The 17549-nt window shown below is 45.7% G+C and overlaps 1 protein-coding gene across 6 annotated transcripts in view; it reads left to right on the top strand.

Moving 5' to 3' along the window:
- LOC143286821 (SH3 domain-containing YSC84-like protein 1) overlaps positions 1–17549 on the top strand; it is a 197010-nt gene that overhangs the window by 32924 nt on the left and 146537 nt on the right. For all 6 annotated transcript variants that reach the window (XR_013055859.1, XR_013055858.1, XR_013055860.1 and 3 more), the window contains exons 2-3: positions 6771–6899; positions 7641–7705. Coding sequence is in view for 3 of the 6 variants with exons in the window: in XM_076594628.1 (XP_076450743.1) it covers positions 6771–6899; positions 7641–7705 (194 nt within the window). In the remaining 3 variants the exon portion in view is untranslated. The remainder of the gene's footprint in view (positions 1–6770; positions 6900–7640; positions 7706–17549) is intronic.

Here is a 17549-nt window from a genome sequence, read left to right as displayed (position 1 = left end):
GTCCCACGAATTCTCTTTCCGGCTTAATCAAGAGCAAATTACTCTAATTTTTTTTCTAACGAACAAGGTCTATAGTTAACTTACATCTGAATATTTTGACATCAGATACTTGTTCAACATAATTCTTGTTCTAAAGTTACAAGTAGGCAAATGTATGTTTTTTTTCATGAGCTGATTTCTCCAGTTTTTCTTTTCAGGCACACTAATTTTGAAAAAATCACATAGGAAAAAAAGTTATGATAGATCAGTTTTGGGTTTTTTGTATGTTAATCTGTGAATTTTAAACTTTCTGAAAAGACATAAATGTATAAAGTGAAAAATTCCGACTTTTGCTAGGTTTTCGCATGCTGCTGATTTCTCTATTTTTTCTGTTCAGGCACAGCAACTTTGAAAAAACAAATAGGAAAAAAAACAACCTATGATAGATCAGTTTTTGGTGTCATATACTGTACCATGTCAGTGTTGTAGTTTATGTGATTTTTAAACTTTCTGAAAGTAGACAAATGTAAAAAGTGAGAAATTCTGACTTTCGCCGGGTTTTCACATGCTGCTTCACATACACTCTACATTTTTTCCCTTCAAATAATTTTTTCTTTGTGAATCTCCCTTCTTCCAAGCTTCTTTGCTATGAGCATGACAGGAATGCCCCCGAAAAACATCCCTGTTAAGATATGGTATCCAGGGGTTTCTAAATTAATGAATGAGCAGAAATGGTCTATTATATATTATATACTCCACATTTTCCCCCCTCAGATTAATATCATGGATAATAAGAAATGGTATAATATATATATATATATATGTATATATATATACACACTCCACATTTTCCCCTATAAATGTGTTTCTTTGCGTATCTCCCCATTTTTCCAAGCTCCTTTGCAAGGCAAGGAATGTCCCCCAAAAGTATCCCTTTCTAGACACTCTAGTGTTCTGGCCAGTCCTCATCAAAACTAAGAAAAACTTGGATCTCAAATACATATATTTACTCTGCATTTCTTCACCACCCCTGTTTTCAACATTCTTTGCATTAGTACACGGGAGAAAAAATGTGGATTATATTTCACAGTCCTACTGATTTGGAAAACCCCCCAAACCAATACTGGTATACCCATTTCAGCACATAATTTTTCTGTCATCAACGTAAGAGAGTACAGGGGAAGAAACGTGGATATTGCAAAATTCTAGATCTACTTTGATAGTTAAACATATGTACACTTGCAGACAGGGAAAGTAGTGATGACGTGAGGTATAGGTATCCGTCTAAAATCCCAATTGTGGACAGACTTTCAACAAAAGAATGGACTTGCAGACAGTATTAATGGGCCCTCCCAGGGAGAGCAGCCCGAATTTCACATATAAATTTCTTGTGACAAAAAGTAATAGTAATACAGTACAATACAGTGCAATACAGCACAACACAATGAAATACAATAAATCAGGGATACATGATTTCAAAGTGGAGTTGTTTGAAATTAAAGGCACATTATTTGATATTCTGATGTAAAAAACCCCCCACCAAAACAATAACAACAAAAAAACAAAACAAACCAAACCAAAGAAACAGCTGGTGGTGACAGATCTGTACCCCAGTCCACTGTAGTTATTGTTGGCTGCATACAAAGGAAAAAATCCACATTGAAAATTACAAGAATGTATTGCAGTAATGTGTAGATGAACATGTTTTTGTTTTTTTCTCTTTTCACGTTTATTGATCAAGGTAGTGGAGGAAGGGGGCAGAATGGTTAATTTGCTTAACTGCTAGTACAGTGTGTGTGAGGGTCTTGGTTCGAATCCCAAGTTTGACTGGAAAATCAAACTGAGTGTTGAGTCATTCGGATGAGATAATAAACAGAGCACATTCTGACATTGGGGGTTTTCTGTTTGTCAGGCATCTGCCCAGCAGATGTGTTGTAACAAATGAACCACTCTGTGTAATGTGGAAGGTCTGGGCGATTTGCTGTGTGGCCCTTTTGTGTCGTGCATCTCTATGATACTACTGGTAATCATCATTCTATGGCTTGGATTTCTGTTAACTTATCCACAGGACCTCTGCACTCTGTTGAAACCGTTTGTGATGGCTTCAAGATCTTCCAGCAGTAGTGGGGCAAAAGTTCCTCTAGTGACAGCTTGGAATTGTTCAGCAGTCATCCAGTTTGTCAAGATACTTAACTCTTAAGTTTCTATTTTTCTATGTACCATTACTCCCCCATTGGTCCCAGATTTCTGTGATATGTATATGCCCCCTTCATTCCCAGATTTAGAGAAAGAGAAACAGAGAAAGAAAGTATGAAGCAGGGTATTTATTTAAGAGACTTACGGAAACGTGGCTCATTGCAGTACACTGAGATTGTCATATACTCTTGTGTACAGAATTGATGTGAGAAGTTGTCTGTGACCCTGTTGACACTATAGGGTGACATCTCTGGAGACAGTCAGGTGTAAAACAGGTGAATTTGGGGTCAAATGCAGTGCATACAAGTACGTACCACATGCAGGACAGTGTTTTGCTTGCAGAGTATGCACATCATGCAGGTACTCACCGAGTAGTGCCTTACATGTATCTCAGTGCCACACTGCTAATCATATCCATGAAAAACTGTCACAATTGTCACTGCTATTGTCCTTATCACATGAATGATTTGAACTGTAAATGTAATGTTTGTCTGCATATATATATGTATGTATGTATGTGTATCTGTCAGGTCAGATAGATATATCTGCTGCTGGTAACCTGGATCCCAGTACTACCTGCCACAAGGTCGAATTGCTGGCGACTAAACCAGCACCCCCACCAGTCCTGTCAGGTGGCTAGACACCCTGGTGGAATTAAATGACCCATCATAGGGCGCCAGCTCTGGAGAGCTACCTGTGGCCACCTAGCTAAGGGAGTAAACCCTGACAGAAAATCCGGTGTGGGGCCCATAAGGCGGTTGGATGGCAAACTTTGTCACTTTCCGGCAGCTCCTGTGGCCATGTTGGCACCAAAATGTAACAGCCTTGCTGTTCCTTTGGATCTGTCAGTGAGGTGGAGAGGGGGGACAAGCTGCATGGGCAACAGCCTGTTTTCCATATTACATTGCCCAGGCTTATATGCGTCCATCCATCCACAAACACCTTGCACTTTGCACCTAAAATCTGGAGAGGACACTCCAGTTTTGCTACTAGCACTAGCGTCGGAACAACACATGAAGCAACAGTTACCGGTTATAAGTTAGTGCTCAATTGGCGTAGAGCCAACGCCAGGGGTTGCTTCTGATGGTGGGAGGGACCCTCGCGTCCCACTGGACAGCTACCGCCCGCCCAAGCTGGGCAGCCCCCAGCCAGTTAGGTGCTGTCCCGCCACGACCTGCCTTCTTCTATGGGTGGATGAAGATTAGGAGAATATCTGACAAGCAGGTCGTTAATTTCCCCACCAGGCCAAAAGAAAACTTCAAGAAATGGATCAACAATGAAACTGGCCTGTTGGAATGTCCGGACAATGATGCCTGGGCTCTCCCAAGATCTGCAAGACATCAGCGACTCCAGAAAGACGGCCGTCATAAACAGCGAGACATTGCCACTCTGCAGGAAACACGGTTAGCTGACTCAGGAACACTAAAGGAGAGGGACTACACCTTCTTCTGGCAAGGAAAGAGCTCTGATGCCCCAAGAGAGTACGGAGTAGGCTTTGCAGTCAGGAACAGTCTGCTGAACATGATCGAACCAGGCAGCGGCAGTTCAGAACGACTATTGATTCTCCACCTCAACACCTCCGAAGGCTATGTCACTCTCATCAGCACATATGCTCCAACACTGTCCGCCTCTCCAGACGCCAAGGATGAGTTCTATGAAAATCTCGCATCAACCATAAGGAACACTCCCAGGACAGAACAACTTGTTCTCTTGGGCGACTTCAATGCCAGAGTGGGTGCAGACAACAATTCGTGGCCCTCCTGTCTTGGTTCCTTTGGAGTGGGGAAAATGAATGAGAATAGACAGCGACTACTTGAGTTTTGTACCTGCCATGAACTGTGCATCGCCAACTCCTTCTTCAAGACGAAGCCCCAACACAAAGTCTCTTGGAGGCACCCGTGCTCAAAACATTGGCACCAACTGGATCTGATCCTAGTAAGACGAGCTGCCATCAAAAATCTTCTCCACACTCGCTCTTACCACAGCGCAGACTGTGACACGGACCACTCTCTGGTATGCTGCAGGATCAGATTGCAACCAAAGAAGTTCCACTGCTCAAAGAAATAGGGAACTCTTGCATTGACGTCAGCAAGATGTCTCAGCCAGACTTTGTAGAATAGTTCGCAGAGGCCTTTGAGAGAGAATTCGATGCATTGAAGCCCAGGGACACTGCCACAGAGAGATGGGAATCACTACGAGACACCACGCACCACATTGCTATGGCCACCTTTGGGAAGAAAACCGCAAAATCCCACGACTGGTTTGAGGCCAAATCATCAGAGATGACTCCCAGTATTGAGGCCAAGCGCGCTGCACTCACTGAGTACAAATGGTCACCCAGTGAGAAGAACCTGCAAATCCTCAGGGCAGCCAGGAGTAAGGTTCAGTTTAATGCCAGGCGATGTGCAAATGAGTACTGGACAGAGCTCAGCGAAGAGATACAGAATGCTGCTGAAAGAGGCAACATCCGAAGGATGTATGATGGTATCAAGAAGGCACTGAGACCAACACAGTGCAAGACTGCCCCCCACTGGGGAAGTAATCAACGATCCTAGCCAGCAGATGGAGAGATGGGCAGAACGCTACTCCGACCTCTACTCCACAGAAAACATGGTGTCCAACTCCGCCCTCGATGCTATCAAGTACATGCCGGTCATGGAAGAACTTGATGCAGAGCCAACTGAGGACAAACTCAGCAAGGCCATTAACAGCCTGACATCAGGCAAGGCACCTGGCAGTGACGGAATTCCCCCAGACCTCATTAAACACTGCAAGACTACTCTTCTGCATCCTCTGCACACAGGCCTCTGTCAGTGCTGGAATGAGGGAGGTGTACCGCAAGACATGAGGGACGCCAAGATTATCACCCTCTTCAAAAACAAGGGCGAAAGGAGCGACTGCACCAACTACAGAGGCATCTCACTTCTCAGCATTGTAGGCAAAATCTATGCTCGGGTCCTCCTAATTCATCTGCAGAAACTGGCCAAACGCGTTTCCGGAATCACAGTGCGGTTTTCGAGCAGAGAGATCCACAGTAGACATGATCTTCTCCCTTCGCCAAATCCAGGAGAAGTGCAGAGAGCAGAGGATGCCCCAGTATGTCGCATTCATTGACCTCACCAAGGCCTTTGACCTACTCAGCAGAGAAGGCCTTTTCAGGGCTCTTCAAAAGATTGGCTGCCCCCCCCCCCCCCCTCACCCCCCCCCCCCCCCAACTGCACAGCTTGATTGAGTCCTTCCACTCCAACATGAAAGGGACGGTGCAGTTTAATGGTAACCTCTCCAAGCCCTTCGACGTACACAGCGGTGTCAAAAAGGCTGTGTCCTCACCCCCACCCTATTTGGAATCATCTTTGCTCTTCTCCTGAGACATGCGTTCAGCACAGCGCAAGAAGGGATCTACCTGCGGACCAGATCAGATGGCAGGCTCTTCAATCTCGCCCGCCTCAGAGCAAGGACAAAAGTCTGCGAAGCCCTCATCAGAGACATGCTCTTTGCTGACGATGCCGCGGTTGTGAGCCACACCCAGCGGGACTTGCAGTCACTAATGAACCGCTTCTCCCAGGCCTGCAAAGATTTTGGTCTGACCATCAGTCTCGAGGACAAATGTCCTAGGCCAAGACATGCCATCTCCACCAGCCATCACCATTGATGACTACGAGCTGGAAGCCATCCATCAATTCACTTACCTTGGGTCCACCATCACCGACAACCTCTTCCTTGACACCGAGACCGACAAGAGGATCGGGAGGGCAGCCACAACGCTAGCCCGCCTCACACAAAGAGTGTGGACAAATCCCAAGCTGACCACAAAGACAAGGATGGCTGTATACAACGCCTGCGTCCTCAGCACCTTGCTGTATGGCAGTGAGGCGTGGACCACACATGCTGGTCAGGAGAAAAGGCTCAATACCTTCCATCTGAGAAGCCTACGGTGCATACTCGGCATCTCCTGGCAAGACAAGGTGACAAACACTGAAGTCCTGACTCGCGCTGGCCTCTCGACCATGTATACCATGCTGAGACAACGTCGGCTGCGCTGGCTGGGCCACGTTCGCCACATGGAAGATGGTCGCATCCCAAAAGACATCCTTTATGGCTGAGATACAAAGACGTTTGCAAACGCAACTTGAAGGCACTTGAGATCAACACCGAGTCCTGGGAGGGCCTTGCAGATGACCGCAACAGATGGAGAAGCACTCTCAAGAATCAGCTATGGATTGGTGAGGACAAACTGTCAGCTGCTGCAGCAGAAAAGCGAGCTCGCAGAAAAGGGACAGCAGCCGACAGACCAGCATCAGCTTACACATGTGATCGCTGCGACAGAGACGGTCTCTCTCGCATCGGTCTCTACAGTCACAGGCGATGCTGCTTGGTCCAAGTAGACAGCCCAATTAGACATTAGGTTGGATATACTCTATCCATGGTCAGCCATGACCGAAGGAGGCCTACTATGTGTGTGTGTGTGTGTGTGTGTGTGTGTGTGTGTGTGTGCAATATTAAGTTTTGTGGATTGGCAGGTATGTCTGCATACCTCTGTGTGCCTTAAGTAGTGTGGACTGGCATGAATGTCTGAATATCTATATGTGTGGCAGTTGGAATCTTGGCCAAAGCCCGAGGTCTTGCCATACTGACGGTGTTCAAAGCTGGCTTTTTGGTCACAGCCAGAGGAGGCAGTGGCATTGTCATTGCCAAGGTCAGGGATGAGCTGGACTACAGTGAAGGTATGAACCACTGTTCCTCAAACTGAATTTGCCAGCAGCTCAGAAGGTGGAATGCTCAATGGGAAGAGTTTTAGATTCATGAAAGATACTTAATGATAATTCATGTAAATATAATGTATGGATGTACAGTTTTAGACAAAATGTACACATTTCATTTTGATGTTATGGGTGTAAAGAAGTTTAGATAAAATATGTGTACACACTTCATGTTGATGTTATGCATGTAAAATATCATATTTTAGATAAAATAGGTACATATTTCATGGAAACCAACTTAATGTAATGTATGTATATTCCATGTGTCTAAGAGTTCTAGATAAGTACACTGTACAAAAGGAAAACTTTGAACACACAGTATTATAGGTACAATACAAATATAATTTTTTCATTTACTGATGATCCACAAATGGGAGGTGAAAGGATAAAGGACAATCTATAAAGTTTGTTGCCTGAGAAAACCTTTCAAACATTCAAAGAGCCTAACTGGAATTGATTCTTTTGACTGTTAAGTTTTATGTACAGTGATAACATTAACTCAATAAATGTTAACAGATTTTGATTTTTTATTTGTGCAGCCAAAACTGAAATGAAGGAAATCATGTGGCATGTGACTGTTTCAGCTGTTGAATTTGACAGTGAATCTCTTCATATTTTTGTGCATGCTTTTGAGGTCGAATGCATGTCAGCATAGACAAGTGCATCAGGTTTTACCTGTGACAGACTTTTTTTTGTTACTCCCAGGTTGGTCGGCACCCTCAGCTATTGGGCTTGCAGGCCTAGGGGGAGGTTTTGAAGTGGGAATGGAGGTAACAGGCTGCTCTTCATTTTCCCTTTCTTCTACCTTTTTTTCTTTCTTGCAATTCTTTCTGTTTTTACTTCCTTTTCTTTCTGTCAGACAATCTGTCTTAATTTCTTTCTGCATTCTTTTTTGTTGTTGTTGTTGCTTTCTTTTATTCTTTGTTTTATTCATTTGGTGGTTTTTTGTTTTTCCCCAGTCTTCTAGGACAGTCTGGAGCTGCTTTGGGAGACATCTCAGGCATATTCCTGTTATAAATAATAATTACTGATATAGATAATGATTACTGATATAAAGAGGTGTCTCTCATTTCAAGGGGATATGGAGAATGAGGGGATGGAGAACAACACTGGGATGCTTCAGATGGAGGAGCTGACATACCTATATGTCTTCAGAAAAGCATAATTCTGATACATAAAGTGGAAAACCTTAAAAGATAATTATGTATGATGTTGAAGGTTGTGAAGGGAGGAGAGTTTTGCTCACGCTGATGTCAGCAGGACATGATTTTCTACACTTTGCTTGTGGATGTATTTCTTTGGGGTTTTTTTTTTGTGTGTGTGTCTCTTCTTTTTTCATTTCCCTAAAAATCAGTGAATGTAAACAATTTCCCTGTGAAAATGGAAGAACTGGAAAAATGGTGACAAGAACAGGTGAGCATACTTTGCCTGTCTTTGTCATTAACAATCACCTATCTGCTTTTGACAAGAAGCCTTGTGTTGCAGCAGAACTGTGTGCTGCAGTGGAAATGATGAGTGTTTCAACTGGATAGAAGGACACAATGTACCAAATCTCTGTGGAGAATTTGTCCTCTTAGAAATGAGAGCCAATAGAGACTTCTTGTCCAGGAATTTTAAACCTCAGTGTGTGCAGGTACAGTGAAAAATCAAAACCAGTTTCATGAGACAGTACCTGCAGTATATACAAGTAGGGCCTACACATAGGACGACAGAACATACAACAGACAACAACAATCTATCTCAGAAAGAAGGTAGTACGAGGAAAAATATTCAAAACTGACAGAAAAGACAGGAGTCACAGAAAATACAGCACTGATCGATTATGACCAAAACACAAAGACAGATGACAATCACATTGTACAGAAGAGATGGGTCAGTTTCTGTGCAACAACCACAATTCAGAGAGCCTCCATCATCCCAGACAGACAAGCAGCCAAGACAGGTGGACCACATTGAGGAGTAATCAGACAAGGAGTGTGTGTGACAGTGTGGAATGATTGCTGTGTATACCTCCTACCCTCCCTCCCTTTTCTTGGCAAAAGACGATTGACCTGTACATGCTACTGAACTGTGAATGATTATAACTGATCACTTTATTATCACATGTACAAAATAACAAAATATCTTTGCTTTGTTTATGGATACAGTTTGTAGAGTGTCGCTGAACGTTAAGGGGCTAAATAAAAAATTGAAAGAAAAGCGATGTTTGGATATTTGACAGAACAAAACTTTGCTATAATATGCATGCAAGAATCACACATCACAAGTTAAGATGTACATGTTTGGAAAAGACAGTGGGGATAGAAAATTATACGGAATGAGGGTACAGGTTGTCACAGAGGGGAAATGATTTTCATTTCAGAAACACTTCACTTGTGATCTAAAACTTGAAAAGCAGCAAGACAGAATTTTGATTATTTCTGTAATAAACAAAAATACAAATGTTACTGTTGTAAACATGCATGCTCCTAATGAGGGTAACAAAAAATATCCTTCTTGCAAAAACTTCTACACAGTAAATGAATATTTCCATATGAGAATTAATATTCTCAGTGATTTCAATTGCGTCATGAGCAACAAACTTGACTATATCTGGCCAACCGCATTCAAGATCAGAAGCAGGTTGCTTTCAAAATGCAATCCATACCTTGGTGTCAGTGATATCTGAAGAGATTGTTTCATAACAGACAAGGAAAATACTTGGTGTTGCTTTAATCCATTTATTGCATATAGACTATATTTTTGTACAGACTATATTTTTGTACTTGAACTTTGTAATTCCAACTTTGTATGTTGCCCTGGTAAGTAAGAGCACATGAGAAAGTGCAAGTAAGAGCACATGAGAAATGGGTAGAGGAAGGTGGAAAAACATACTTTTTGGGTCCGGAAAGAATTAGAGCAAAGAAAAAAAAGAGACCAGATTGATATATGAAAATGGTGAAATCTTAGCAGTTCAGAATGATATACTACAAGAACAGTCAATTACATCTGACTTTGGTTCAAAGGACATAAACAGACAATGAACGGTCAGTAATTTTTTAACATACATGTTCAAGATTTTTGGTTTTGGTGGACACTTCAGAAAATGGACAAGAACAATCTGTAACACTGTATTTGGCAGTATTGATTGTGGAGGTTAGTTATCTGAACTATTCACAGTAAGTTATGGCATCAGACTAGGATGTCCATTCTCACCCTTGGCTTGCCATAATGCCAAAGACGTCCATTGACGTCCTGCATATGTTCCAATTTTTCCTTCATCGGATTTGGGTTCAATGGACATAAAAAGACAATGAACGGTTAGTTTGATGTGTCTGGATTATAAACATACTACTTAAGTGAGCATTAGTCAGGTAGGAGACCCCTTTCTTCTTGATAATGATTTTCTAACTGGACCATGTGGAACTCATGAGGAAAGGGGGTTGCATCATATGCGAGAAAAGGCGTTGAAAACTTTATTCAGTAAAGAAAATGGTCCCAGTCAGTGGATTTACACAATTTTAAAAGCTATCCTTCCAGGATCCTTCATTCCTCTGCTGACACCAGGCTCTTTCAGCTTCCTACTTTCTACATGCATTCAGCAATGGCCAACAAGCTTTTTTTTTTGTCTCAGCAGCTGAGCTCTGGAACTCTCTACCCTCCACCATACTTTCTCTGACACAGTCAGTCCCTGGAGTATTTCAGGTCAGCCCAGAAAATATTTCTCTTTACCTATTACTATGATCAGCATAGCCCCCTCCATATCATTTAAGAATGTGCTATTTCCATCCAGTTTGATTACTTGATAGTGATGTGTGTTTGAGGAGGGAAATTGTGAATGTGGTTGCTGATTGTATGTGTTTGTGTGTATGTGTGTGTGTTTGTGTGTGCATGTGTGTGTGTGTGTGTGTGTGTGTGAATGTGACATGTTGCCTCCAACACCATACAATATTGTTTCTTTGTTAATACTTTTTGCAGTGATTGTAAAGTGCCTTGAGTGTTGGAAGGCGCTTTATAAATTTTCATTGTAAAATTGTTAGTAATATACATTGCATTGGAGTACAAAAAAGCAGCCAGGACACTCAAGCCATAGAAATAAAACAACTAGCTGATGACACTACACTCTGCAAAGGAAGATGGCACATGCTTCTGAAATCATAAATGATTTTGGGAACTTTCTTATTTGTTTCTTTGAACCAGGAAAAAAAGGAAAGTGATGAAAATTGGAAAGCATTTCATAGACAAACTTTTTATTTATTGACTCACTTGTGTAAACAAAGCGAGTCTATGTTTTAACCTGGTGTTCGGTTGTCTCTGTGTGTATATGTGTGTGTCTGTGTGTCCGTGGTAAACTTTAATATTGCCATTTTCTCTGCAAATACTTTGTCAGTTGACACCAAATTTGGCATTCAAATAGAAAAAATTCAGTTCTTTCCAGTCATCATGTTTAAAACAATATTGCACCTCTGGGATGGGCACAAAAAAATAAAAAAAAGAAGCCAAATTATATGCAAACTGAATTTACTGTTATATTTATATTTTTTTTTATTCTCTAAACTTGGCACTTTGATCTGATATTCTGACACAACAACAAGAGCAGTCATTTTTATCATTTTTTGTTCAAACAGGAACTTCTTTTGCTAAGCATGGAAGTTATATTTATTTTGCATGTCTTTGGTGCAGATAGTAAAAAAGGGACTGTAATTAATGCTAAGGGGCTTAATTTGCTTTAAACTGATCTTTCTCATCTTAAACGTTACATTTTGAAATTATACTCACCACATGTTTTACTCTCAGTGTAAAGGGCTTTCACTATGTTCATTCACCCAAGTGGTCTTTTTTGGAAAATACTAAAAATCAATACGAGTGGACTTTATAGACCTATTGGCTGAGCCCTGAAGGTCATGGGCAAAAATCAATTGCGTACACGTATTTATACATATTCAAAGCATGTGCTCATATTCTTCACGAACGCGAACGACGCCATTTTGTTTCAAGTTGTTGACCTGCCCGTTCAATCCTATATTCAATCGACAATACACGATAACATGTGTAAAAACTGCTGCTGTGTTCTCAAAGTGTTGGTTGGTTCGATTCCAAGAGAGAGGGGAGTTATGCAGGGGGGATATAGGATCGACTAATGATGCACTCACTCACTCTCTCCTCACATCAATAGCAGGGCCACATGGAGTGGTTTTTATAGAGTGTTTACTTTACAATACAGCACACACACCAAGCAGTTCACCCTACTTAGCAAAAGCAACACACACTAAGGCAGCACACACTGCCTACTTCAAGTACTTCCTACAAGCAGCGCCTACAAGCAACATCAACAAGCACCATCTACAAGCAGCATCTACAAGCAATACCTACAAGCAGCACCTACAAGCTGCACCTACAAGCAGCACCTACAAGCAGCACACCTGGAACACAAACACACAACCAAAACCCAGGTCAGGTAAAATCTCAAATATCTGGACATCACTGACATAAAAGGCCTATACCCTCTCAGCACCTTTCATCACATGTCCACCAGTATGCACTCCTCTCACACATAGATCTATGTGAGGTAATACAAGCTTCCTCAAGCTTACCTGCCACCAACAGTGACATACCATACTGTGCACCATACCTATGACTGACCAATACAACCCAGAGTGTTCAACTCATGTTGCATAACATTCAATCAAACTGTGTGTTACCATTACCAAACAAATCTCCTCTTTGTTTTCACAAGGTATCCCACTGACACAAGTACATGTATGGAAGTCATTGCTTCCAACATATCTCTGGTAAACAGCAATATGCAACAACATAGCACTGACCCTCAGTGCTCTCATTGTTAACCAACTCATTAATCACATTAAAATGTGCTTCCCCAATTTGTTCAAAGTAAACCACTGACACATAGCACAACTCTTACACATGCTACCACAACAACCAACAAATCAGACATGTGTTCCACAACACTTGCTGTTACCCCCATGTGCACAAACACACACACATGAAAAACCCTCAACACACACTGACAATGTGTTAGCCTATAGATCTGTTCAGTTCACACTGAACCAACACCACCTACTATATACAAAACAAGTAAGTAATACATCAAAAATACAGAGCAAGATATTTGTAACAAAATAGAAGGGGGGGGGGGGGGGGGTTAGCTTTCACACATTAACCCCTTTTCTTTCCACAAGCCACAAGATCAACTTAAACTGGCTGTCCACTGACATAAAACAGTTTCCCAACACAACTAAGTTATCAACATAACATAAAACCATTACAAGTTGTGTACTCACAGCCCAACAAGGATTTCCTTGCACCTCACATCACTGTTCAGTCAGTCACCCTGTGTCAGTCAGTTTTTCTCGGAGACAGCTAAGAACTGGCTTTGCTGACTGGTTTTATCCCTTCCCACAACATACTGTGTATCCTAATGCAAGCTACAACACTCACTCCCCTAACTACTTGAACTGAAATAACCAATCTTTGCTTGTCCAAGTGACGCTATGTGAATGACTGACAGTTTGGTGTCATATACTGTACCATGTCAAACTGATGCAAACTAGGCCTATTGGTTTGCTCTGCTTGGCCAAATTTCGCGCGGCTAACAGTGAAAAGACGGGCCCGCCCGCTCTCAGCCAATCAAACGCCTCTAAAAGCTATAAGCGCTGAATCATTCCTTTGGCCAAGGCTCTCCCCGCCATCTTGTCAGGTTTACGCTCTGTCTCGTGTTACGCTTTTTTTTGGCTATTAAGCGTATTCATTTGGCCTTATTTTGCTGCATGCGGCTTGTGTTTATTGTATTCTTACATTCTGTGTACTCGATTCGACTCGGCACCCTCGATTCGTTCGTTTTTTTTTTTCTGCCTCTTAAGTTGATCCTGCCTTTCCTTTCTCTGTTGAGGGTCGGATTTTCACTGGGTGCCTAGCGCGGGTTCCATGCCTCGTGTGCCATACCACGAAGGCAGGGATCATGATGCTGGGACTGAGACTTGGCAAGAGACTCTCCCAGGCCCGGAGCTCATGATTCCTCCCGATACGGACCGCGGCGATGCGTCGTTAGATGCTGATCGCGGAGGCGACTTTTGTACCAGTAAAACGGTCATGAAGGGGACCGGGGGGAAAGAGGTACGAGCGTCACCTCCCGAGGTGTCCCAGCGCGAGGCAGGGAGAAGGGGGAATGGCAAGTCCTCTCCTGGCTGTGGGGACTCGCAGCTAGGCACGAACTCCCAAGGTCCCCACTCGGAGACGGCCCTCACGGGCCCCATTGTTGTTCCCCCTCCTCCCTTCTCTGTTGACCCCCCTCCCCCACCTCCTTTTGGGGGGGGAGAAAAATTTGGTTCCGGGCGGGAATCTCTACTTTGCCCACCCCGGGCCAAGCCACCCCAGTCTCCCAACGGGAGGGGATTCGGGGCGCGTGGCAACCTGCTCTGCAGGTCTTCCCGCTATCCGGCCGGTCTCCCCTGCTGGGGGAAGCCCGCACGTGTCAGGCGGTTCCGGGCAGTCAGCCCGCTCGTCTTCAGGTGGGACTGACACCCAAGTCGGACCTGACCTCCCTCCGACTTGGCCAGGTTTTTCCCTTCATGGAGGTCAACGCGCCAGTGACCCTTGGGGTTCGGGTCACAGTATGGCTGGTGCCCACGGGTGGTTACCCCCATTCTACCCGTACTGGGGCGCACCTATGGTGCACGCTGGGTTGCCGGGAGTACCAAGGGCCAGCCCCTTGTCCGCTCCCCACCGGACCCAACCCAGCGCATCTCACAGGGTGACACACATAGCCCCGACAAGTGGGATCGACTTCTTGTCGGTCAGGTCGAGCTCCTCGACCAATATTGCCACTCTGTCCACAAATCGGGCCTCTGTCAACCCACAGGTGACCTCCACGGTCACAACGGCCTCCTTGTCAGGACCGACGGCTGCTGAGGGGCCCTACTCGGCCCGGGGGAGCCTGCGGTTCCCACCTGCCCAGCCCTCGGTCCTACAGTGAGATGAGTGGGTGTTTGTCCCCTCACAGCACTCGTGGGTCCCTCTTGCATCCAGGGACGCCCTCTCTGAAAAGGTGTGGCACCCACCATCCCAAGCATGGTTGGACCTATGGTCCACACGCTCCCCACCCGCTTCAGGTGTCAAGGACAAAACAGTGGCGGCCATGGTCCCGGCTCGGGATCGTCCCAGCTCATCCCGCTGGGCTGACCACAGCTCACAGGACGCCCCAGTGGGTACATCCACTTGGGATGGCACCCAGCAGGGGATGGACTGCGAACAAGAGTGGGAGCCCCTGTCTTCGGATGAGGACGAACAAGCAGATGAGCACTCTTCGCCCACATCCCAGGGGGGACAGATTGAGCCCGTGCCTCCCTAGGGACCAGCCTGAACCAAACTCGGACTTTGCCGAGCTCAAACTGACCCTCCCCAGTAGGGTCACGTATGCCGAATCAGTCCCTCAGGCTACTTTGTTACCCTTGACCCTCCTTACGCCATGTGACTCTAACTCCAGAACCACAAGGCGACTCAGAGTGCCAGAAATGGTGCAGGAATGGCTTAATAAGCCAGCCCGCACTGTCAGGGGTGCTGCTTCCATCCCTCCTCCAGGCAGGGAGTCCCTCTCTGCCGCAGGCGCCTTTTCCCCGGGAAAGTTCCTTAAAGATTCCTCCAAGGGAGGGGTGTGGTCCTGGTACACACAGGACCACCCTGACTACAGCGAAGCAGAGCCCTCCGCACAGGACAGGATGTTGGTCTCACAGCGCACCACCTTCCCCACTTCAGCTACCCTATCCTTTAAAACGTTAGCAGAATGGGACAAATTGGCCCGCCGCTGCCTCCTCGAGGTTTCCACGGCTTACACCTTCTTCGACGCGTTCCTCCACAGGGCCAATGATCTGTGGGAACAGTGTCCGGTTAATCAGGACACGGGGTCTCCTTCCTCTGTCCCGCCTGGCCTCTTCACCGACCAGAGGTTAAACGCTTTTGGCAATAGGGTAGCATCTGGTCTCACGGCAGCTGCAGACACAGCTACAAGCCTTCACTTCAATACTGTGCTAGCGTGGCGTGATGCCACTCTCAGCCTCTCTAACATTCCTGTGGAGGAGAGGGCTGCCCTGCGGTCCATCCCAGCACAGCAGCACTCCCTCTTCGGCCAGTACCCGCCCCATTTTGTCAGCCACAGGGCAGAGACAAACAGGGAGGTGGCCTCATATTTGGCCCACACCTCTCAGGGGCTCCAGGGTTCTATGCCATTGAAGAGACTGGCCACCAGGGCCCCTCCATATACCACGCCGCCTAAGTCAAAGCAGCGTGTGCAGAATCAGCAGCAGAGGAATAAACCACCTTATGTCTGTCCAAGCCGACCGGCCATGCCCAAGGCCAGAAGGCAGCACCCCCAATGACTGGGCCCCAATTCAGCACCGCCAGTCGTTCAGCCCCTCCAAGTAGGAAACTTGTCCCGGCATGTACATCAGTGGTGTGCTCTGGGACTCAACGACGGGATTATGTCGGTGCTAGAGTCGGGGTACATGCTGCCTTGGGCGGAGGACCGCCCCCCTCTAAGATCCACTCCTCCTCCTTAGGTGCCCAGCTCGACGGAGCAGGAGAGCGTCCTAGAAAAAGAGATATCGCACCTACTCCTCATAGGGGCTATATCTCAACTCTCGGACCCGGGACCCGGTTTTTACGGCTGGTTGTTCGTGATTCCAAAGGTCTCGGGAGGGTGGAGACCAGTTTTGGACTTGTCCCCCCTCAACAAATTCCTCCCCAAAATCAAATTCAAGATGGACACACAGGCACAGATTCGGGAGACCATCCAACAAGGCGATTGGGCTACCTCTATCGATCTGGAGGATGCTTATTTTCATATCCTTATCCATTTGGCATCCCATCAGTACCTGAGGTTCGTGTGGAGGGACAAGGGGTTCCAGTTCCCGGCCCTCCCATTTGGTCTGTCCCTTGCCCCTTTCCTGTTTACCAAGGTGGTGCGGGAATTGGTGTCCATTGTCCGCTCGGAATCCATTTGTCTCTGTGTGTACCTGGACGACTGGCTTATCCTGGCCCAGTCGCAGGCCCTGTGCCTGAGTCGTACGGCCAGACTTCTAGACCTTTGCTCCCAACTGAGCTTCCTCATGGACCAGGAGATATGCAATCTGTCCCCAAGTCAGTCCTTCAACTTCTTAGGGATGAGATTCGACACGCGGTCCATGATAGTCTCTCTGGCGCCAGATCACTGGGACCGTCTGGCAGGCCTCCTCAGCCACTTGCGCCGCTCCTCCCAAGATACAGCGCGGACACTTTCTTCCCTCTTGGGCATGATGGAGTCCAAGGCACCTCTCATTCCCCTGGACAGGGTTCTCAAGCACCCTCTCCAGAGGGCACTGAGGTTACGCTGGTCCCAGAGCACTCAGCTATGGGATACCCAGATATGTCTGGGCGAGTGGTTCCTCGAGGTGACATCAGAGTGGTTAATCACCCCCCTTCGGACACAGGGGGTGCCCATAGCCCCACCTACTCTTTAGGTGGCACTCTTCACAGACGCCTCCTCCCTGGGCTGGGGAGCCCACATGGACTCACTCCATGCAGCAGGGACTTGGTCCCCGGAGGAGCGCCTATGCCACATCAATGTTCTGGAACTGGAGGCAG

The sequence above is a fragment of the Babylonia areolata genome, chromosome 10 (genome assembly GCF_041734735.1).
Source record: "Babylonia areolata isolate BAREFJ2019XMU chromosome 10, ASM4173473v1, whole genome shotgun sequence".
Lineage (NCBI taxonomy): Eukaryota > Metazoa > Mollusca > Gastropoda > Neogastropoda > Buccinidae > Babylonia > Babylonia areolata.
This window is presented reverse-complemented; position numbering and strand designations above follow the sequence as displayed.